The 24,426-nt window shown below is 47.7% G+C and overlaps 1 protein-coding gene across 1 annotated transcript in view; it reads right to left on the bottom strand.

Moving 5' to 3' along the window:
- The window catches only part of LOC136651581 (corticotropin-releasing factor receptor 2-like), a 151,787-nt gene that overhangs the window by 88,725 nt on the left and 38,636 nt on the right, over positions 1-24,426 (bottom strand). The window contains 1 exon segment of the mRNA XM_066628122.1: positions 5,335-5,454. Within this exon segment, the coding sequence (XP_066484219.1) occupies positions 5,335-5,454 (120 nt within the window).

The following is a 24,426-nucleotide window of genomic DNA, read 5'->3' as shown; positions in this document are numbered from 1 at the left end:
TCTGGTGCTGGGTGGCCTGGGGTGAGGTCTTGCTCTGGCCCCTCCCATGGTGCCTCCACCTGAGTAGGGGCATGGATGCGTGCCAACCTCTGACGCCACCCATGGAACGGATGCAGAGAGAAGTCTGTCACATCTTCAAAATCTCTGTTTTAATACAAGGGATGGAAATTAAAGAACACAAGGTTTGGGCGGGGAGGGGAAGCTGAAAACTGGCTCTCATCAGGCTCTGACAATCCTTCCTTCCTTCCATTCAGTGACTGTCCTTTCTCTCCTGACTACATGGAGAAGGTTTTCGGCCGCCTGGGTCATGTGCATGCATGCAGGGCAAGCCTCTTGAAAATGAATGGAAGATCCACAGGGGTGAATGATTTTAATGGTGCTTCCATTCCTTTCAAGGGGGGCACTGTGCCAGGCATTTTATGAGCTGAATGCTTAGTCACACATTTGCAGACTAGCTACCCATTCAATTCCCCCAATCTGTTTCGGTTCATTATTGCCCTGCAGATGTCCCAGATACCCATGTTTCTTTGGGCAGCCTCTCTCTCTCTCTCTCTCTCTCACACACACACACACACACACACGGGGGGGGGGCGGAGAAGAGTTTCTAGCTTGTCCTGTTTCTCAGACACCCCATTTACCTAATTGGAAAATTATGAGCCAGGTTAATAGAATCATATAGCACCACAAATCTCTCCCTAATTGCAGGAGGATCTCACAATGGTCTTCCTGCTTCTTCTTGGTTCTTCCATCATAACTATGAAATGACTTCTGCTGGGAAACAATTAGATGTTCAGGTAAATCCCTCCCTCGCTGCAGCCCTGCAAACGTGTGTCTGGAATGGGTCCACCCTCCTCAGATAGGGACTGCAGGATCAAATATAAACAGAGCCCAGATGCTAAAGACACAGGAAGCTGCCTTTTACTGAGTCAGGCCTCTGGTTCCTATTATAGGCGAGTATCTACAGTAATACCATCATGTTATTTATAATTCAATGCATATTTTCATGCAGATTGCAGTTAAACCAAACACACTGAAACATCTCAATTCTGTCAAAAGTCATAGCCAAAAAACCAATGGGGTGGGGCAATGGTGCATCACCACACCCACTGCCTGGGATGTTGTCCCATCCACTGCATGGGAGGAGCTCCATCACGGAGCTGATGTGCTGGCCTCCCAGACCAGGTGACGCAAGCCCTAGTGACACCACTACCTGGGACCTTCTGCACGCAAAGCGAACGCTCTACCACTCTGCTACAGTCCTTCCTGAGAGGGGGGGCTGTTGCTTTCATGCCCTGCCTGGGGCTTCTCAGAGACATCTGGCTGCCCACTGCTGGAAACAGGATGTTGGGCTAGATGGGTGTTTTTCAGCCTTTGTCCCTGATGCACCACTTCTTATGGTCTAATTATCTTAAGTACCACTGGAAGGAAGTGGCGATGATATCATTGCCAGAGATTTCAAGGGTGGGAGACCAGACACTACGCTCTAAACAGCCATAAGCGGTTCAGGATACGTGGTGGACTTTTTTCAAGTGTTAGTATTAGTATTAAATGAACCCAAAATAGCAAATCACATTCCCAGGTTTGCATAAAGGGGTGAACTCATCTCGACACTGCTGTGCCTATATAGTAATTTGGCAATGCTTTCTTATAGCAGCTTAGCAATGTCCCATCATTTCCCCCATGTAATAAGATTCACTTAAACAGTTTTTTTATTGAAAAAGAGAAAGGTAAAAGGCGCTCATAACCTGGACAAAAACACAATCAAGGGACACATTTCTTATTTGGCTGATTTAAATTTCTTGTTCCGCTGGCAGTAAATATTTTCTCATCTTTGTTGCAGCTTAAATATGCACCACAGATCTGTATATTGATTTTTATTTTTTTAATCCTTGCATGTCATTCTGATATTTCATTTCTTAGTACAAAAGAAAGTGTTTGCATGATAAATGCCAGCTTGTCGGTTGTGAAAATAATTAAGATTATCGCTTGTCTGGACGGAAATAACTAGTGGAACTAAAACTCTTTGCTAGGCATCAGAAAACCAATTGCAAGGGGGGGCAACAATCTTCCTAGGGTAGGGCATTTCACAGCTTGGAGAAATGCAGTGAGATGCCAAACAAACACAACATGACCACCTGCTGTCATGTTTATAGGGTTCCTCTCCCATGTGCTGCCCCTCTCCCCATGCACGTAGCACTCAGCTACCATCCAGGACATGTGGGATTCTAGACAAAAAATGTTTTCACTGCCCCCCCCATTCCACTTTGAAACCTAAGCATGAGAGGTTTGTTTGGCCCACTGAATGCAGAGTCTGTTGTCCATTGATTGGTGCAGCAAGGAAGAGCGATGGGAGCACATGCCCTCCCCACCCTGCCCCAGCCTGCAGCTTGCCCCATCTTTATGATGCCCCTTGTTTCTGCTTGGTTCCAAATCCAAACACAGCAGCACGCAAGGGCACAGATGCAGCCAGAATTGTGACCGTCGCAAACATAACGAGGGAGATGTTTTAAAAAATTCAGTTCAATTTCAGGGCTTGCCTGGCTTCTGAGAAACACCTGAGATAAGGTTCTCCCTCAGAAATGCCCCTGCTTGCCCCGATCTCCTGTCTAGAACTCACGAAGCACTTTAAAATGGTGAGCATACTTAGCATTTAGAGGATTAATTCTGAATGTTCCTACATTCCCTCTCTGTCACCCTTACAACCAGCGAATGGGCCACTATTATTATCCCCTTACCATGAGTTCACTGATATAATCCTACCACAAGCTTAAAAAGTTTCGAAGCAGCTCGCAATATTTAAAACCATCAAACCCAACCAATAAAACAAACACAAGAGCAACACAATAGGCATTGTACAAGCGGATGCTTCTTTACTCCAAAGTAAGCCTAACTGTGTTCAGGAGAACTTACTGCCAGGTATGTGCACATAGGATTACAACCGAAAGCAATTTTTAAAAATAGTATGACTACAGCAGATGGAAGATCAAGACAGAAGGGGAGAGAGTAGTCTGGCGCTAGATGGTCAAGGGGCTAGGGCTTCCCTGCTCTAAGCTTGCTCTTAACTTCTATGCTACAGCAGCTTAAAAACCATCATTTAGCCAGGCTTCCCAGTACAGAGACAGAAATGTTATGGATGCACTGGCAACATTTGCAAAGGTATTGCACTCACTTGATCTCATGACCAGGCTGTTTGCCACATCAACACTCATTGGGCACAAAAATCTCCACCAGGTTTGATCTGTTGGTCAGGATGCCCTGATCTAGTCATTAGCAGAATCTGACCAAACCCATACTTCAGGTCACAGTCATGGGACACAGGTCATAGGAAGCCACCTTAATCTGAGTCAGACCCTCAGGTGTCCCTCTAGCTCAACACCAGCTCCTCTGGCTGGCAGTCACTCTCCAGGGTTTCAGGCAGGAGTCTGTCCCAGCCCTACCTGGTGATGCTGGGGACTGTAGACTTCTCCACCCCTCCATTATGGATGAAGTGAGGGTTTTAAATCTGCAGTAGTGACTGTTAGCACTTCAGCAGAAAGAGATTGCATGTGCTCCAAATTCAGCCACTATAATGGTGAGATCTGGTGCATGCAGCATCAGACAATCGGGCCAACTTTTCAAGGCAACTAATTCATTCAGATAATTTTAGGTCATATTTTACAGGTTTCTGATGCATTGATTCAGAGATCTGTGTCTGTAGTGACTTCTTGAGGGAAGCACAGATTCAACCGAGGTAGCATCCCTCCCCCCACATGGGAGAGAAGCATACAAAATCCTTCACCCAAAACCACACTTTCATTCCCTGCATTTTTCATTGTGTGCAAAGCCTCGAGCCTTGGTACATCAAGGCTGGTTGGTCCTTTGCACCGGTTTTCAGAGCTGGGACTTGGTTTCTGGCAATGCAAAGTCATAACGAAGAAGAGCATATCTGAGCATTGACCAGCAGCTTCTCACTAATCCCGAAGAGAATGAAAACAGTGCCCACATGCTGGGGATTAGGCAAAATGCTCTTCGAGTCTGTTGAAACAGCACAGAGGAACACCTGAGCCTTGATGCGTCTTCCTATCCTGTTTCAGAAGTTGAGCGCTGGTTGAGTGCTAAGATGCTGAGCCAAAAGTATGGATCCTCCAGTGTCCAACACAGCAATGAAAGTTAATTAAAAATTAACTGGTACTCTAATAAATGCAATGATGAAGAAGGGAAGGGGTTGACAATATCTTTTCAAGTACGCAGCGCTCTCTATTTCTGCACATATCCCCCAGGATCCAGCTATAACAATGCAACTAAATGCCCCAAATTTGATTAATCATGACATGCACAAATGAGCTGATAATCCTCAAAGAATTTTGTGAATGCTGAAAATTGATACATATATTTCCCCACTTAATTGCATTTCGTTGGCCGTCAACATTTGCCCGGCTTCTCAGCGCTCACCAAATTTATCTAAGCATTGTCAGAGTTCAAATATGAACATTAGTGGTGACCATACATTGGACATTGGCTAACATATATATACATAAGAAGCTCGAGATTGATTAACCGAGAGTTCAGAAGTTGTAATTTGGGTTACAAGTTCCCCCAAACATCCTGATTCTGGGCAATACCTGAAATTGGGACATTTTACATTTAGTGGTCAAAACTTGATAAAGGTACATAAGAACATAAGAACAGCCCCACTGGATCAGGCCATAGGCCCATCTAGTCCAGCTTCCTGTACCTCACAGCAGCCCACCAAATGCCCCAGGGAGCACACCAGATAACAAGAGACCTCATCCTGGTGCCCTCCCTTGCATTGGCGTTCCGACGTAGCCCATTTCTAAAATCAGGAGGTTGCACATACACATCAAGGCGTAAGGTGAGATTCACCCACTCCAGTATGAAATAAGCCAAACTGCATATGGGGTGGCTTTTTGGATGTCACTGCTGCTTTGCACACATTATTTAGCCTAGGAATAGGGGGAAAGGAGATTTCAGGTAGCAGCACCTGTGTGTAGAGACACAGGTACATAGATTAGATCTAAACATACACACAGAGAATTCCATGTGCGAAGGACACCATGGCAGTTTGCTGATATGCATTTTGCTTTCTCCATGCTTCAAAACACCCTGCCTTCCTTCTGCCTGAAGGGAATACACTATATCAGACAAGTCAATGAACTGGTTGCGAACCAAGCTCCTAAGCCTAAATTCACATAATCAGAGACAGGAATTTGGGGAGCATCTTTTGGAACAAAATCTCCCAGGAAAAAAAGAAGTCTCTTTCTTACGCCGTTCTCAGCACAAAGCAACGAATTAAGGCACAGAGATAAAAGAAGGGAAGAATTCATCTGCACTTACTGGTAGTGTTGTATTTGACCCCATTGATGTACTCTGGGCAAGGTCTCTCAACCAGTTCCCCAGCACCGGTCCTTGGCCAGCAGGTCCCAATCTGATCGATGGTGGTATTGCAGTAAGGACCTTCAAGTTAAAACAGACAGACAAAAAGAATCAAAGAAGGAAAGTGACGGAGGGCGACGTGCCCCTCGGGCAAAGCAAACCGCGACTCTCAGGACGTTCAGCGAAAGACTCTTCTAACCCTTCCCTGGTCCGGTCCCTACCATCAAATCCATCCTGGAACACATCCAAGAGGCTGCAGTTAGCATCCAAGTCCCTGATCAGGTATTGCAGAATGATGGTCTCATTCATTGTCCAGCCCTGGAGCTTGTGGAGTTCGGGGGTGGGGGGTGGAGGCTGAACTATGTTCTCCTCTTCCAGGTTCCTTCCTGCCTTCCCTTTCTCTTTGCCAATTAAACTGAAGAAATCACTACTAGCTCATGTGGATTCATATCTCTCTCTCTCTCTCTCTCTGAGGGTGGGCGGGCTGAGTACTGTATAGTGAAATCTTTCAAGCGCTCCTGCTTTAAACAGCAGCTGGAGAGCCAATAAAATCACAGCCAGTTCCTAAGTAAGGGGCTCTCTGCCCTCCTGTGTGCTTACACCCTGCTGATATTTGGCTGTCCTCTTATCCTACTCTGGCTCCAGTAATCGAGACAAAGTGTGTGCATGTGTGTGTGTGTAATTTTGTCATCTACCATGACTGGCTTGATTATCCCTTAAACAATCCATACTGAATGCAGAATCAGAACAGCAAGACAGATTCAAAAGAGAACTGCAAGATGAAATTAGCCTTCTTTGTGCCACCGAAATTGAACTGACTCCTCCCTGGTGCCTGGTTGGTAACAGGAGAAGGGCCAGGTTCATCAACTCTCCTTGGAAGCCACAGCTATGTCAGGTGTAATAGTCCTGCCTGGGCAGGAGGAGGCATCTCAGAGGGAAAGGGATTCTACACATGCTCTAAAGCAGGGCTGCCCAAACCCTGGCCCTGGGACCACATGTAGCCCTCAAGGAGCCCCCAGTCTCCAATGAGCTTCTGGCCCTCCAGACATTTGTTGGAGCCCATGCTGGCCCAATGCAACTGCTCTCAGCTTGAGTGAGACTATTTGACCTCTCGCGTGAGCTGTGGGATGAGGGCTCTGTCCACTGCTTGTTGTTTCACGTCTGTGATGCAGTAGCGGCAGCAAAGGAATGGCCAGTCTTGCTTTGTGCAAGGCCTTTTATAGGCCTTGAGCTATTGCAAGACCTTCATTCATTCATATAAGTTCATCTTTAATATATTCATTTATGTAAGAGTATGCAAATTTATTCAAATTTTAAATTTAAACTAATTCTTTTTCCCCCCCGGCCCCCAACACAGTGTCAGGGAGATGATGTGGCCCTCCTGCCAAAAACTTTGGACACCCCTGCTCTAAAGCAACATCCTTTCCAAGTGCAAAACTTGCACACTGCAAGTGCAGGAGTGAAGCACAGTCCCAGCTAATTCAGGGTACAAAAGAATTCAGGACTTTTTAAAGAAATTGGCTTGTTTGAGTACAATCAATGTGCAGCTCTGAGCCATTGGGGGGGGGAACCAGAAGATATCTTCCCTCTTGTTGCTGCTCGGGGAGGGGGGGGGCTGTGGCATTCCCCCAGTCCTGGATGCTCTGGCTCACCTCCAAAAAATGTTAGTCACCCTTAAATCGCAGTGAAACCAATAGGACAAGCTAATTGGGACAAACAAATCTGGGGCAAAAAGAAAACATGTTCCACACATTTTTCTCATAAGGAAACTGTGGGGACAAGTGACAGTTGGAAGAAAGACTGCGGGGGGGGGGGCAACCATTTTCTCCCCCATGATTTGGTTTTTGAGATTTTTGTTCCCTCATCAAGCTCTACGATGAGAGGTAAACCCAAGTGAGGGGGAAGTAGACTGACTGGGGGGGGGGGGGTGGAGAACTTTTGCAGCCCCTTCCCCTACATGTACACCCACTTCACAGACAGCTTCCTTAAGTCAAATCTGGAGGACTTGACTATTGTAGCTTCTGCCCCTCTGCTATGCAGAAAGACAGGAAATCACCTTGTACTGAGTCAGAGCCTAACCCAGTTTACCACCAGTGCTCATTGTCACAAACCACTGTGACATTGTCATTGCTCTGCCACTCAGCGGTCACCCAGACTCCTAGGCAGTGGTGAGCGGGAACGTGGGGGGAGATGGGGAGGGGGCATTCCGGGGCATGGAGGAGGAGGGGGAGGGCGGGGAGGAGGTGTAGTAGGGTTAGGAGAGGGGTGGAACTGGCAGAGATCAGCTCCACAGGATCCAGAGCCCCGTGTTGGCACTCACAGCCCAACATGGAGGCTCTTGATTCTGCGCCACCCCAAGGGATGCCACAAAATTGAGTAGCCCCATTGCAGGACTACTTTCCTTATCCAGGGGAAGGGATCAAACGTCTCCTTCTCCCAAGGAGCCAGCAGCGGCTTAGGATCACTTAGGATATTACTTAGGATATCACTTAGGTATCAGGATGCCGCAGCATCCATTTTGGCACCACGGCAGTCCCGGCACTCCGGGTCGCTTAGGATTGGGCTGCCTGACTCGATCATTACTCATTGATGGGGAACAGGTGCCCAGGATTTCAGCTTCTTTGTCCTGCCTGAATTGGGGAAGAGGGAGGATACCAGGAGCTTGGACTCTGCACCTCTCTCCCTTCCTTTTTTTTAAAAAATGTTATTTTATGTTTAGAATGTCATTTTTGCATTCGTATGCCCCTTTTTTTTTCAAATTCCCCCAACCATTTGTTTTGTGAGCCCCTTGGCGACAGGACTGGAGCAAAAAATACTGTAAGCCACACACAGCTCATGGCATAGAAGGGAGGTATAAATCAAAATATTATAATAGTTATGGTTGTGAGCAGCCCTGATGGCTACCCTCTGGGGCTAGAAGGCTAGGACAAACATTTCTTAAACAAACAAACAAACAAACAAGCAAACAAACAAACAAACGTGACGAATACAAACAGAGAGAGAGCACAAAGTGCTTTGAATGCTGTGATGTGCCTTAGAAATTAGGGCACAGCCAAGCATATTCAACAGAGGAATTTTGACTCACAGGTTGTGGGATGGGGGGCAAAAGAGGGACAAACACGCCCACATTTTTCATCAGGTCTTTGGCTACCACTGCCAGCTTAGCGTCAGGGGTACATTCAGTGGTTGTGAGTCACTGTTTCCCCCAACCCCCCAAAATGCCCTTGTGAATGACACGACGTCTTCAGTTAGCGTTGATCTCAGAGGCATTCTGGGGGGAAAAAGCCACCAGCCACTGGGATGGCCAGTGCTACCAGCATTGGCCATCCCAGTGTCAGCCTCCACTTTCACCCCATTTGCCATTCTCCCCAAACAGTCTCCCACTTTCACTGTCTGTGAGTTTAAGAACATGGGTGGGTAATTTTAGTACCACTTGAATCTAAATGTGAACCACAATCATTTTACCACTAGTTCCCACACTGGAGAGAAAACCCTAAGCTGAAGAAACATAGAAAACAATTGGGGGGGGGGAATGATCTCATTTCTCCCCGCAGAAGGGCAAAGACACTGAGCAGGGAGTTCTGAGTTCCTCAATGCACCTGCATTTGAATGATGTGGCTCACTAGCCACTGTTATCAATACAGAAGGCGCTTGGAAGTCAAACGGATGGCACAGCACTCTTTGGTCCTGGGGCTGACTTGCACCCAAGCACTGGCACGGGGCTTGCTCGTTGCTAGGAGACAGTGTTCTGACAACCCCCCCCCCCCAAATTCTAAGCATGAAGTACAAATCTGGTACCTCTTCTCATGCAGAAATTCCTTAGTGCTACCCACTGTGCACGTTCACGACTCCATGCTCATTTAATGGAATGGCCTGCTAATGAGCGCGCACTGTGGGAATTAGCAGCATCAGGCCTGAGTCCTGCTAACTCGAGAAGGCAACACATTTTAATTTGGTGACAAATTCAGGCATGGCCTACATGTGCAACAGAAGGGGGAGGTAGAAGGGATTGTGCCATTTCAGGTCGCAGGTGGGACATGCTGACTTTTCCTTCTTAAAGAACTCCCTGCAAGTAGAAAACCAGCACATTTAGAGAAAGATTTTAGCTTAGCCTCTCCCTTAGTTTGCTAGGTTTCTACTTGCAAGAATTAAAAAAAAAAAATAACAGAGAGTTCTAAAGTGTATCCATTTCACCTGCACTGTGAAGTGTCACGGTTCTTTCTACCACTGCAGAATTCTACCACATCATTCTGCTGCAGTGACGTGCTGCTGGAGGGAGGGGGCAAAACATTAAGTTTCTTCATATGCCTGGCTGCAGGTGTAAAGTGGCCCCACCTCCTCACCTTCACCTGCAGAATGGCCGGCTTAAGCAGCTGCAGAGTGGATCTTGTCTGTGTGGGACCGTATACAACAGATCAGGGAAGGAGAGGGGAAGGTGAGACGAGGGTGCAAGGGGCCACTGCTGCTTTTTCTCATGTCAGAATGGGAATATTAAAGGCAGGGGTGATTTCTGGCTGCCCAACCAGGCAACTCAATGCATGTATAGACCAGGTCTAAGCATTTTAGATCAGCAGGGTTGGCTAACGGAGAGTATACATTTTGGTAGGGATTCAGTGGCCACTGAAGGCATCGATTAAAAGTATTTATATTCTGTCCTGCAGGGCTACGTCTGGGCAGTTAACAAAGCAAATTAAAACAATAGAACATACAAAACCACAAGAAGAAAATGATGGAACCAGACCATAAAAACTAAGTCGGAGATAAATCAGAAACCCAGTTAAAAGCCCAGCAGAACAAGAGGGCTGTAACTGCCTGCTTGAAAGCAGAGAGGGAAGGGGTTCCGAGAAACATCCCTGAAGAGTATGTTCCTAAGATACCAAGAAGCACCACCAAGAAAGAATGGAGGCCGTTTGGCCCACAAAAACTATGTCGGTCAATCAGCACAGAAAACATCTGGTGCCATTTATCGTTTTTATTCATCTAAAGGCGCCAAATTTCTCCCTGCGGCTTTAAGGCTGCACACTGCTAAAACTAGGGTTCAATTGCTCTATGGCTCTGAGATCGCCCCATATTTAAAACAAAGGTCTTTGGAGGTGATCCAGACCAAATTTTTGCGCCAATTGATGTATGTTCCCCGATGTGTGCCGAACACTGTGGTCAGGTTGGAATCCGGTACCCCAAGTACAGAGATGTCGATGTGGCTAAATGCCTTACATTATTTTTTGAAGATTCTCTCGCGACAGGATAACTTTACTTATTTGATCTTTCGGATCCTTTTGTAGGCACCTGGGAAAAAAGGTGCTTGGATCATTTCAAACTCTGCAATCTCTCCCCAGAGTCTTTAATGATGATGAGCCCGGGAGACGAAAAAGACATTTTGCGTCAGAGGTTGGTAGACCTTGAATTGAGATCTGCGAGAGCCAGACTTTCTGTGTATGTTTTTCTTGGGGATCAAGCTCTTGCATTTTCTCCTGCCAGATATTTTTATAATATTGTTATTCCTAAATTTAGGATTGCTTTTACTAAAGCTAGGTGTAATGCACTTTTATCAGCAGTTCTTTTGGGGCGTTATGCAAGGCGTCCCTGTTCAGAGAGACTGTGCCCCTGCCCTCAAAATGTGGTGGAGACAACGGCCCACATTGTTTTGCAATGTCCATATTATGACGATCTGAGATCTAAATTTATCTCCCCGATCTTCGGTATTGAAACAGGGATGCAGGTGGAGGAGCAGCTTGCTTTTCTGCTTCCTGATGTATACTCGGATATATCACTCAGGGTTGCCCGCTTCTGTTATGCTGCACAGTTGGTAAGGAAGAAAATTGAGAGTGTAAATCTCTGATTTTATGATTTTACATATGTGTAACGGGGTGTTGGTTTTAATTCTGTGTATTTTGTTTTGTTGTTTGTGACTAGCGGGTCGGATGACCGTAAATAAAGTATCTATCTATCTATCACCAAGAAAGAATATCCCCCTTCCTCTGCTGGGTTACATCAAAAGAGTGTCTAGTACAGCGTCATCTGGCCCATCATGGCCACCAAGATGCTCCCACGGCCCCCCTTAAACCATCCAAATTCTAGACACTTAGGGCCTCAAAGTATCAGCCAGCACCTTGAAGGGAGCCCACAAATGAGTGGGTAGCCACGGGATGGGACTGGGGTAATCTGCTCCATCCGACCAACAACAGTTTAGCGGCAGGCAGCCATCTCCCAAATCACTCAAACAACATTTACTTGGCGTTTTCATGTAGTGCTGACCAGCAGGCTTTCGATCGCTGTGTTAGGGCCCAATCCTATCCAACTTTCCAGCACCGGTGCAGCCACGATGCAGCCCCGAGGTAAGGGAACAAATGTTTCCATACCTTGAGGAGGGCTTTGTGACTGCCTTCCTACCAAAGGATGCAGTGCATGCCCCATTGGCACGGCTGCATTGGCACTGGAAAATGGGATAAGATTGGGCCCCAAGTCACAGAAGGCTCTCCACACATCCCCTGCTCCCGGATCCGATGCAAAGAGAAGAACCCCTTTCTCACATCCTTGGGCCCTCACAGCTGGGGAACCTGAATGTAGATCACATGAAGTGATGGCAGAGGCTTGCTCAGGCAGCTTTCAGAAACAGACAATATTATGGAGGAAAGGTCTATCCTTGGCTACTGGCCAGAATCATGAAGTGCAAAACCCATATTCTGAGCTGTCTATTATTAACAGTATTTATTAATACTCCCTACTTTGGTAGGGAGGCAGTATTAATTAACACATCTATCAGATGTAGGGAACGAGAACAGGGAAGGACTTTTGTCTTCTTGCTAGCATAAGATGTGATCATGACACCAGTTAAGAGGTTTAGGGCGCAATCCTAACTGCACCCTGGGCCAGCGCAAGTCCCTTGCTCTGGCCCAGGAGGGTCACAAATGTGCCATAAACCACATTTGTACTTCCGCGGGAGTACACTGGGCTGGCGCTGGCCTGCAGAGGCTTCATCCATTCTCCACTGCACCGAAGTGAGGTAGGTCCATGCCGGCCAACCTTGGCCGGTGCAGGGGTCTGGAGGGACGTAGGGAGGGTGGGGAGGAGGCAGGGAGGAGGCGTTTTGGGATGGGGGAGGATGGGCGGTGGGCAGTCCTGTGGGCAGGGAGCAAGAGGTGGGGTCAGGATTTGGCAGTTATGCCAGATCCCAGCCCCACTTCTGGGTGGCGTGAAGCAGCTCCTGGCTGTTCCATTCTGCTCAGATCTGCACCACTTCATCAGGTGGCGCAGATCCAAACAGAACCATTAAGGTCACTGTGTCTCTCCCCAGGGTAAGGGGAATTTTTTTCCCTTTGCCTTGGGCCAAGCCTTGGCCAGCCCCAAACTTGCGCTGGATACAGCGCAGGCCCAACGGCCTTTCTGTTCCAGCACAAGTTCGGATCGCACTGCCCGATGCATTAATGCAGGACAGGTCTAGGCAGGGGTGGCGCAACCAAGAATGCAGTGGCGCCATTAGGGTTTTGTGTCATCTGGAGTGAGAGGCAAGTCGTCACCCTCATGAGGGACCTCTTTCCATGCAGTGGGCATGGTGATGCACAGTTACCCCACCCCACTGGCTATAACTTTGGAAAGAAGAGAGACATTTCAACGTGGTTTGTTTCATTGCATTTTTCATGGCCTTGTGCATCGAATGATATACAACATGAAGGTATTATTCAAAGATTAATATTTTTAAAATATTAATTTTAGGATTTTAAAAATGTTGGTATCACCCCGGAATCTAGCATGTATGCACTGCTGAAACAGAGACGCCTGCGTTGGCTCGGTCATGTCGTGAGAATGGATGATGGCCGGATCCCAAAGGATCTCCTCTATGGAGAACTCGTGCAAGGAAAGCGCCCTACAGGTAGACCACAGCTGCGATACAAGGACATCTGCAAGAGGGATCTGAAGGCCTTAGGGATGGACCTCAACAAGTGGGAAACCCTGGCCTCTGAGCGGCCCGCTTGGAGGCAGGCTGTGCAGCATGGCCTTTCCCAGTTTGAAGAGACACTTGGCCAACAGTCTGAGGCTAAGAGGCAAAGAAGGAAGGCCCATAGCCAGGGAGACAGACCAGGGACAGACTGCACTTGCTCCCAGTGTGGAAGGGATTGTCACTCCTGGATTGGCCTTTTCAGCCACACTAGACGCTGTTCCAGAACCACCTTTCAGAGCGCGATACCATAGTCTTTCGAGACTGAAGGTATCACCCCACCTGTGCACATCGCCTGGTGAAGCCTGCACTCCCCTAGCGACACCACTGTCAGGATGGCACCTGAGGCCTGCGGTCCAGCACCTCTGCACTACAAAAAAGCCCCATACCTTTACCATGCTCCTCATATGATGATGTGAACCAAAAGTGTGGGACTTCTGGTTTCATTTAGACCAGGGGCGGGCAAATCCCAGTCTGGGGGCCACTTGCGGCCCTCAGGGAGCCCCCGGTCTCCAATGAGCCTCTGGCTCTTCGGAGACTGTTGGAGACTGCGCTGGCCTGCAACTGCTTAAGACTCTGTGTGTTTCTGGCTTGGCCTGTATGTTTTCACTGTGCAAGAGGTGTGTGGTTCTACATGCCTGTATTATAGTTCTCATGTGTATGATAAATAAGCTCAGTAAAATTCATTCGTTCATATAAGTCCTGTCTCTAATGTATTCGTTTCTGTAAGTTTATTCAAATTGGAAATGTCATTTAATTCTTTTTTCTCCTGGCCCCCAACGCAGTGTCAGAGAGATGATGTGGCCCTCCTGCCAAAACGTTTGCTCACCCCTGATTTAGGGGGAGAGCGCGAATGTAAATGAAACCAGAAGTCCCACACTTCCAGGTTTCAGAGCAGTGAGCAAGGAGCAGAGTAAGGAGGTGACTCATCTACTTCTTGAGAAAGCAGGAAGCGGATCACTGCAGCTTACACTGCAACTGGATGGGAGAAGGTGGTGGCGTAGGCAGACTCAGGGTGAAAGGCACCCTCAATCCGCCAACCCATCAAAGTTCTCACACACTTCAACTGATGCAACCCACATCTATTTAGAACAAAGGATAGTATTTCTTTACCCAGCTTGCAATTAATCTGTGGAACTCCTTGCCACAGGATGGGATGATGATGTCTTGCCTAGATGCCTTTGAAAGGGGACTGGACAGATTTCTGGAGAAAAGTCAATCACAGGTTCCAAGGCATGATCGGTATGTGCAATCTTCTGGTTTTAGAAGGCGGCTACCTCAGAATGCCAGGTGGAAGGGCGTGGCAACAGGATAGAGGGATCTTGTGCACTCCCTGAGACATCTGGTGGGTCACTGCAGGATACAGGAAACTGGACCAGGTGGGCCTTTGCGGCGAGATCCAGGGGGGCTCTTCTTATGTTCATGGATGGGCCAGCAGCAGGTCTAGCACTCGCTACTGACTATAACAGTTATAGAGCCTCCATGTTCAAAGGCAGTGTATCTTTGACAACAAGCTCGCTGCCTCCAGCATGCCTGCTTCTGAAATGTTCAGAGATATCTGACTGATTACTGTCGAAAACTGAATGCAGGGTTCGATGGACCCAGAGTCTGATGCATTTGGGCTTTTTCTTCTATTCTGGGCCATTAACCATCTTCACCAACTCTCACACTTGACAAGCCATCATCTCTTTTATATTCTCTGCTGACAAGCTGGCATCTGCCATGTAGTTCCTTTCATACTGAGAAATGAAATATGAGAGCGACATGCAAAGATGAAGAAAAAAGAGTCAATATGCAGATTTATGGCAAGGAATCTTTAGGTGGCAACAAAAATGAGAAAATATGTACTGCCTGCTAATCAAGAAATCCTAACAGGCCGCATAAAAAATGTTTCCCCGCAGCTATATTTTATCTAGGTTATGTGCACCTTTGCCTTTCCCTCGTTCTATAAAAACTGTTTAAGTGAATTCTATTACACGGGGAAAATGATTGAGCACTGCTGAGCAGCTATGAGAAAGCATTCCCAAAGCACTGTCTTGTCAATTTTTGAAGATGACCCATTAAAAGGAGCTAAAGCTGAATGTGAGAAAAACCAATGCATTCAACTTCACATTATTCCAGCCTCCTTTTTCTATTAGTTGCTTTGCATTTTAACTGCCACTGCGGATAAACTGGTGTTTGGCCTTGGCTGCAATAAACCAATTTAGTGCGAAGGGGAGAAGTATGTCCCCCAGAGTTGGCGGTGTTGGATGTTCTAAGGCTTGAATGGAAAGCTGAGGAACAGGGGTTGGGACGCGTCCTAACCAGGGACTGTACATGTTTAGAGGCCTCAGGGCCCCCTTCAAGGTAAATAAGGGCATACTATGTCATCCCTGCCATTTGCAGGGAGAATCAAACTTTGGGGTTGGCAAGGAGTAAAATAAAGATTCGGGTCCAACTCTTCAAACTTTTCCTGGCTAATAAAGCAGTGTTCCTACCAGCTGCAGTTCAGTCTCCATCTCAGGCCACGGAAGTCGGGGTCCTGAGTACATCCTAGGGATCAGAGTATGGACTTCCACAGCCCTGGAATGGACTCCAGCCCTATGTACATTGATGGTGCCCTAACCCAACAGTTCTCTTTTCTTCTCATGGCACATTGACCTCTATGGTCTTTGCGTCTTGTGATGTCACTTGCAGCTTCTGGGAGACTTTTTGGGTCCTGTGGCTTTGTTTTTAGGGCAATTGTCTGTAGCAGGGGTGCCCAAACCCCGGCCCTGGGGCCGCTTGCGGCCCTCGAGGCCTCTCAATGCGGTCCTCAGGGAGCCCCCAGTCTCCAATGAGCCTCTGGCCCTCCAGAAATTTGTTGCAGCCCACTCTGGCCCGACACAAGTGATCTCAGCGTGAGGGCAACTGTTTGACCTATCGCGTGAGCTGTGGGACGAGGGCTTCCTCCTATGCTTGCTGTTTCATGTCTGTGATGCAGTAGCGGCAGCAAAGGAAAGACCAGCCTTGCTTTGTGCAAGGCCTTTTATAGGCCTTGACCTTCTTTCATTCATATAAGTTCACCTTTAATATATTCATTTATGTAAACGTATGTAAATTTATTCCAATTTTAAATGTAACTTAATTCTTTTTTTTCCCCTGCCCTGGACACAGTGTCAGAGAGATGATGTGGCCCTCCTGCCAAAAACTTTGGACAGCCCTGGTCTGTAGTAGCAAATGCTTTGTTCTTGTTCCTTCACCGGCTCTGCCAGTAGAGGAAGAGGGACAGACAATTTGTTACTACAGACAGTTGCCCTAAAAACAGAGCCACAGAAGGGTTTTTCAGCCATTTTCAACCGCTGTGCTCCTAACTCCTACTGCACACCTGTGGACTTTTCGCAGCACACCCGTGTGCCACGATACACCAGTTGAGAATTGCTGTTTCCAATAAGCTCCAGAGATGGCCAAGCTCTGTTCCTCGATTGCTGCATTTCACGGTAGTGGTTCTGCCCCCATGCTGAGCAAAGCAGGTGGCAGCAACAGCAGGGAGAAAATGGGGGCCAGATGGCTGTAGCGGGTCTGTACCCATCCACTCCCCGGGGCAGCCTGCCTCACCTCCCTGCGTCATCTCTAGATCTAGCCCTGGCTCCATCTGCGATTGGCCAGATTCCACCCTGGCTCTGCTCCAGTCCAATCAGCTGCTGCCTTGGATCTCCCCACCCTGGATCCACGCCTGCCCCATCCAGAGGGGCACGTCCTTGAAAGTCAAAGCTGGCAGCCCCACCATGGAGCTATGCAGGCTCCAAGGTGAGCAACACATTATTATGGACTTTGTGAGGCCGCTTGCTGAATTCCACCTAATTAAGCACCAGAAAATCAATGTTGGCAGATAAGAGTTAGATCAATTTCTCTACCATTAGCTGCCTGTTACTGTAATTGCTCTATCGTCATTTACTAGACAACCCAGGAACCTCATGGATTAATAGAAACCGCAGCCAATGGAGCTGGCACCTTGTGGCAAGCGCATTTATCCCAGTGGGTCTTTCCGTCCATAAGGGGGAGGAAGAGATAACAAGTGTGTGGACATAATCCAGCAGGAGTTTTTCACAGGCAAGTCATAAGAACATAAGAACATAAGAACAGCCCCACTGGATCAGGCCATAGGCCCATCTAGTCCAGCTTCCTGTATCTCACAGCGGCCCACCAAATGCCCCAGGGAGCACACCAGATAACAAGAGACCTCATCCTGGTGCTCTCCCCTACATCTGGCATTCTGACTTAACCCATTCCTAAAATCAGGAGGTTGCGCATACACATCATGGCTTGTACCCCATAATGGATTTTTCCTCCAGAAACTCGTCCAATCCCCTTTTAAAGGCGTCTAGGCTAGACGCCAGCACCACATCCTGTGGCAAGGAGTTCCACAGACCGACCACGCGCTGAGTAAAGAAATATTTTCTTTTGTCTGTCCTAACCCGCCCAACACTCAATTTTAGTGGATGTCCCCTGGTTCTGGTATTATGTGAGAGTGTAAAGAGCATCTCCCTATCCACTCTGTCCATCCCCTGCATAATTTTGTATGTCTCAATCATGTCCCCCCTCAAGCGTCTCTTTTCTAGGCTGAAGAGGCCCAAACGCCGTAGCCTTTCCTCATAAGGAAGGTGCCCCAGCCCCGTAATCATCTTAGTCGCTCTCTTTTGCACCTTTTCCATTTCCACTATGTCTTTTTTGAGATGCGGCGACCAGAACTGGACACAATACTCCAGGTGTGGCCTTACCATAGATTTGTACAACGGCATTATAATACTTGCCGTTTTGTTCTCAATACCCTTCCTAATGATCCCAAGCATAGAATTGGCCTTCTTCACTGCCGCCGCACATTGGGTCGACACTTTCATCGACCTGTCCACCACCACCCCAAGATCTCTCTCCTGATCTGTCACAGACAGCTCAGAACCCATCAGCCTATATGTGAAGTTTTGATTTTTTGCCCCAATGTGCATGACTTTACACTTACTGACATTGAAGCGCATCTGCCATTTTGCTGCCCATTCTGCCAGTCTGGAGAGATCCTTCTGGAGCTCCTCACAATCACTTCTGGTCTTTACCACTCGGAAAAGTTTGGTGTCATCTGCAAACTTAGCAGTCCCTCCAAAATGAGGGTCCAAAAGTCCCTCCAAAATGAAAGCAAATGGGTTGCTGCAGAGTTACTTTAGTGCCAGAACCAATCGGAACAGCCAGTACTATGTTTTCCAACTGCCCAGCTTTTGCAAAGCAGAGCTCCCCCGCTAGAGGAAAACAGCTTGTCTTCAACAGTTGTAGAAGTTTATTTAGTTACCACAAGTTGATTTACTTCCAGTTCCTCCAAGGAGCTCAGGGTAGTGTACACAGTTCCTTCCTTTTTGTCATCACAACAACCCTGTGAGGTAGGTGAGACTGAGAGTACAAGGCAACAGGAAAGTTTTGTGGCTGAGCAGGGATTTGAACCAGGATCTTCCTGGTGTAAGTCCAATTCCCAAACCACTACACCATCCTGGCTCTCAACTGTGATGAACCAGATGACTGCTGCAGCCAAGGGCCAAGCTAACCAAGACCATGGGTTCATCTAATTCACATACCGGCTGGCAGCACCTCTCCAGGGTTCCAGGTTCAGGGGTGCTCCCCATCCCCACCTGACCAAAGCCTTTCATGATGCCAACTGAGGCTCCACCACTGAGCTGTGAACCCTGCTCCTGGTTCTGGAATGAGAAATATAATTGGTTGGTTGGCAACCTTCAGTCTCGAAAGACTATGGTATAAGCCTACAGCACCCGGTATTCCCAGGCGGTCTCCCATCCAAGTACTAACCAGGCCTGACCCTGCTTAGCTTCCAAGATCAGACAAGATCAGGCATGTGCAGGAGAAATATAATGATGGCATTAGATCCCAGCCATTTCCACCAGCCGCCTGAGAATCCTTAAATGCCAATCTTTACACTGTTTATGAGCCCATTTTTTGTGCACTTTCCTGTCACTTTTGACGGCTCTGAAATGATTTACGTGGACTGTGTGTTTTGGAGCTATTTGAAAACTTAATAAACATGTTTATTCTTGTATTTTGGTTGGCTTAAATCACTGTAGATATGTATACCACATAATCTAATAAAAAAAACAACTGTAATCCCAAATGGCACAAAAGTAACAAGACCCAGTAAATTACTACTGAGGCATCTCAGGTCTAACCCTTCTTTAAAAAGAAAATTCTTATTCAACTGATAACGTAAGAAAGACAAGTTTCATTTGCTTTAATACTCAAATCCACAAGGAAAGCACCACTTAAATCATTCCATTCCAGCTATTCAACAATAATCCTCTGCTTCTACTCCAACGTTGGAAGAACTTATTGATCATTTCCATACTTCCAGTACTCTTCATTCCCTGTACCACAAAATATGTCTTAATGTGAGGCAAGCTTTCTAAACGTTATCGATGTTTCTCTTCCCACTGCAAGACTGTTGGGATCTTTGTTTTCCTTCATTTCTGGACTAGAAGAATCCTTGCAGTTACGGTAGTCCATATTGAGGACTTATCTGTTCCAGGAGGTGACCGCAAGGTAGATTGGGATCAGCTGATGGATTTCTGTTTAATGACAACAAAAAGATCCCCCACCCATGGTTGGTCCAAGACTTTCAAGCACCTGAGATGGCATGCCAAGTGCCCCATCATCATCGTCATGGTTTCCCACCGCAGGCTTGCACCACAACTTCTTCCACCACCATGATTTGGAAATACAGGATCCGAGCAGAAGAGGAAATGTGAGCGAGAGCAGCAGGTGCCAACAGGCTGGAGCTGGCACCTGGAAAATGCCTTCCTCTGCATGCATGGCACCTATCGTTCCGCCGTACATTATCTGATCTCTGCAGAAAGTCACGCCAGGCAGCTGCTTCCACTTCCCATCTCCCCAGCAGGCTCTGCACCCCAATTTTGGGGCAGAAGCGGTGGCAGGGAGGCGGACTGAGCCAGGTAGTGGGCCCTCCCTCCAGTCTGCTGCCTCTGGTGAAGTCTGCCCCCGTTTGGCCCAGATCGCCAAAGACAAGCCTTTGCAAAGCTTATTAAAGAATTGACAGATCAACAAACATCCTTTAAAAAGAGCAAAAGAGCGCTCTAGTCAATTCAGAGGAAACGAGCACATATGTGTTAACATGTGTTATGTGCTGTGTTAACATATGACATCACACACACACATGAACTTTGCAAAAGTTAAATGTTTCTGATATGGTGGTGAGGAAACCAACTATAGCGGTTGAAGGATGCACGGAAACCCCTTGTTGGGGATATTTGTGTAGTGCTCTCTCTTTAGGCATTTTCGTCTGAAATTAAAAAGCTTTATTTTGCCTGGGCTTGTCAACAAATAATTTTGCCCTTTGTTGCTGTGAATTGGTTTTGTTCTGGGATTTTATCATTGACTGGTTTTGTAAAATGTGTTTGAATGGGTGGGGGCATTTTTACTTAGCCTGATGTGTATATATGCTCAGAATCACTCATGGCTCCAGCCAAACAGACAGCTATTCTCTTGACTACAGAAAAAGCGAGTCTGATTCAAACCCTTTTTGCACTCGTCTCCCTTTCCAATCCACCTTTCCAAGAAATATCTGGCGAATGCTTCTTTAGAGAAGAAAAGAGCACACATGGGAGAGCTTCAGTGCCCTTTTTGGTTTTGTGTTGTTGGAGTTCAGAAGTCACTCTTTAGCAGATTGGGAGGTCTCTCCATTGGAAGGATAAACTGTGTAGTCCTTTCCCCTCTGGCCCAGATCTCTGGAAATTGAGATTTTTTTTTTTTTCATTTTGGCCACTGGAGGGCACCTAGCATTCTCCATTAATCGGAACGAACATATCACAGATTCATGGCCAAAAGGAGTGTGTGGGATGTGGGTGAGAGGGAGCCCTAAGCTGCATACTGAAGCTTGTTCGATCCCCACAGCTCACATTAAGGTCTACAGCTATGCAAATCAAAAGCAGATGTTATTTGTTCTTTCTTCATGAAATGTGCATTTATTTGTACTTGCTTGTGCATGTTTGTAGTTCCGTAACAAAAACCAGTTTTTTTGGACACCTGCAGTGGTGGAGAAGGGATTGTAGGCTAGGGTACCACAAGTGCAGAGCCCAGATGGTCCCACCATTTTTGTTGCCCTATTTGCAGGCAGAAAAAAAATGTGGTATGGTATCATGGCCCTGCCCCAGAGCTCAGAGTCTGACCCTGAGGAGGTGAGACAAGTTGGGTCAGAAGGCTTAGACCCAGTCCATGACCCAGGCCTTAACACCAAGCCTGCCAGTCAGGAGACACTGGAGCTGGAGATCCCACAAGTGGAGATCATACAGCCAGAGCCCCAGGAAGGACCACACCCTCTCATGAACTTGAGCACTGGCAACACACCAGGAGGGTTGCAATGGAGTAAGAGAGGAATGTGCAACTCCACAGACCCCGGGAGGGGGAATCTGGAACTGGACATAGTAAAGGCCTCACCCGTTCTCTGAAAGGTTATGGAGCTCATCAGGAGCTCTCCAGGGTGCTACAATCCTGGCCTGGTTAGGCAGGGATTTCTAGGGCGTATGAAATGGGGGTTAAAAGATTCAGAAAAGGGGCTTTCTAGTAGGTTTTTTTTTTTTACCAGAATGCTTCTGGGAACACCAACTGCACAAAGTTCCCAGGGTAATGTTCCCAGGGACATTCTGGGGGGAAAAAGATAGCCATCAAGAGGTGGACTGCTACTGTAAAATTGGCAGTGGCAGAGATACAAAGGGAGATGACAAAAAGATAAGCCTGTTTCACCTCCGACACACCCCCCCCCCTCAAATTCAACTGAAAGTCCTCCATGAAAACTCTTTCCTAGCAGGGTTCCTATGTTTTAGCAGCCGCATGACACACTGAAAATCAGAGCCCAGGGCACCTTCTTATGACTGAATCAGTATCCTGAGAACTGCTGCTTTTGGTTCTGAAGAACATTTTGAGCACTCAACATTCCAGCCATGTGCTTCCAAGTGAATGGGCAACCTCAGTTTCAGAAACTGAGCAATCCTTCCAATAGTCAGAGGTAGGGTGGGGGTTCAGGGCCTGCTTCGCTCCTTCTCCTCTTCGTGACTCACAGGATCAGAACAAAATACGCAAAACATGACTAAGTAAGCAAAACAGATCTTTGAAGCCAACGTCCTGGAGCAGAGCAATTAAGAAGAGAGCAAGAAATGATCTGTCAGTGGATCAGGGACGTGCGGTGGGTGGGGAGGCAGGTGAGAAAGTGCCTCTCCACCAGAATCCTTTGAAAAGTGCTGCCATCGTGTGGGTGTCTGGGCACCTCACAAGACTTTTTGAAGGACTCCGGTGAGGAGGCACTACCTCACCTGCCTCTGCACCCACCACACATCCCTGCTGTGGATGCAATGGCAAGATGTATATGCAGTTTTGTGGACAAGGGAAGAAAAAGGCTGCCTTTTAAACTTAACAAAAAATATCTGAGGTTCTTTCAGATGTTCTTTTCTATGCCCTCAGATAAGGAAGAGGGAGCAGGATTTTGCCCCTGATAATTCTGTGGCTGCTCTCTTTCCCCTGCATCCTTGACAGAATGGTTGCACCATTGAGCACATGAATGTGGGGGGGATGCCAAGGGGGACCACACCACTGTCAGGTGCAGCCAATGCCAGCCCATCTATGATGCAGGTTGCATAAGTGGCAGATTATGAAAAGTTCAAGGGGACGGCTGCTGCCTTTGGACCTGCTTGTGAGCTTCCAGAAACATCTGGTCAAACATTACTGGGAGAGGGATACTGAGCTAGATAAATCTGGCTGGAAGCTGGAAAAGTTTCAGCCTGAACAGGAAGCCTAGATATTACTTCCTGTGGAGGAGAACTAGTGGCCACCCTGGGTGAGTGAAGTTCCTCCATTAACTGGGAATCGCTGTTCCCTGGAAGCTGCAAGGATGCTCGGCTGCATAGTCCCATCCGGCTTCTCTTGGTGCTCTGGAGCTCAGCGATGACATGATATCATCACTGGGCACTCTAGACCTGCCCCTGTGTGGCCCTGTAGAGCTCAGAGCACTCCCTAGAGGGAGTTACAGGGAATGCAGCTGGGAGTCTTTCACTGCCCAAGGAGGTTCAACCGGTGGCGTAGCTGGAGGGAGGGCAGTGCACTCAGCCTGGCAGGGAGGTGGGCGAGCGGCCCCTCCCTTTGGAGCCATTCCCGGTGGGGGGGGCAAAACGGAGCCGTATGGCTCCGTTTTGCCCCCCCCCGGGAATGGCTCCAAAGGGAGGGGCCGCTCGCCCACCTCCCTGCCAGGCCGAGCGCTCCGCCCCCTTCAACTACACCACTGGGTTCAACCAGTAGACCTGGTGACTGACCACACAGTAGCTGACCACACAGTTGCACAGTTCTGCATATGCTCCAACCCCTATTTTCTTATAATAAAAAAAAAGGAAAGAAAGCAAAAACAAAACAAAAAAACCCACTGTGCCGAATAAAACAGAAGAGAAACGTTTTCGAACATTTTGAAAACCCCCAAAGCCTTTTAGAGCTTGATAAATGAACTGAAAAAGAAAGGGGGGGAGCCCCTGAAGTAACCTTCTCTCTTCTCTTCTTTCAGCAAATTAATCGGTTGAGCAACCAAACCGAAAAAGTGTCATAATCTGGGGGAAATTTCGTTTTAAACGCCTTTGGTGGGTTTGTAACACCATTTCTTTAAGTGCTTCTGACAGGTCCTAGTTAGTGCTTTGAGCCTCCGGGCAAGTGGGAATTGCTGGTTGCAAAAAAAAAAAAGTCATGGCGAATGACTGGGGAATTCACCGGAAACCGAGTGGAAGTTCAGCGTAAAACCGACCTAGAAACATTTGGGATACTAGGCAGTGGGATGCTGGAGCAGCATAATAACAGAGGGGTCTTTTCTGTGCCCACAGCTGGAAACCTCCCTCCCGAGGTTTGCCTAGTACCTTCAGGACTAGACCAGGGATGTGCGGTGGGTGGGGAGGCAGGTGAGGCAGCCCCTCCCTACCGGAGTCCTTTGAAAAGCGCTGCCATTGCTGCGTGAGGGGAGGGCTGTGCATGTGGATTGTGAATGCTTGCACACCTCACATGGCGGCAGCGGCACTTTTCAATGCACTCCAGCGGGGAGGCTCTGCCCCACCTGCCTCCGC

The sequence above is a fragment of the Tiliqua scincoides genome, chromosome 5, assembly GCF_035046505.1.
Source record: "Tiliqua scincoides isolate rTilSci1 chromosome 5, rTilSci1.hap2, whole genome shotgun sequence".
Classification (NCBI taxonomy): Eukaryota; Metazoa; Chordata; class Lepidosauria; order Squamata; family Scincidae; genus Tiliqua; species Tiliqua scincoides.
Note: the sequence above shows the minus strand (reverse complement) of the source record. Positions and strands in the feature narration are given on the sequence as shown.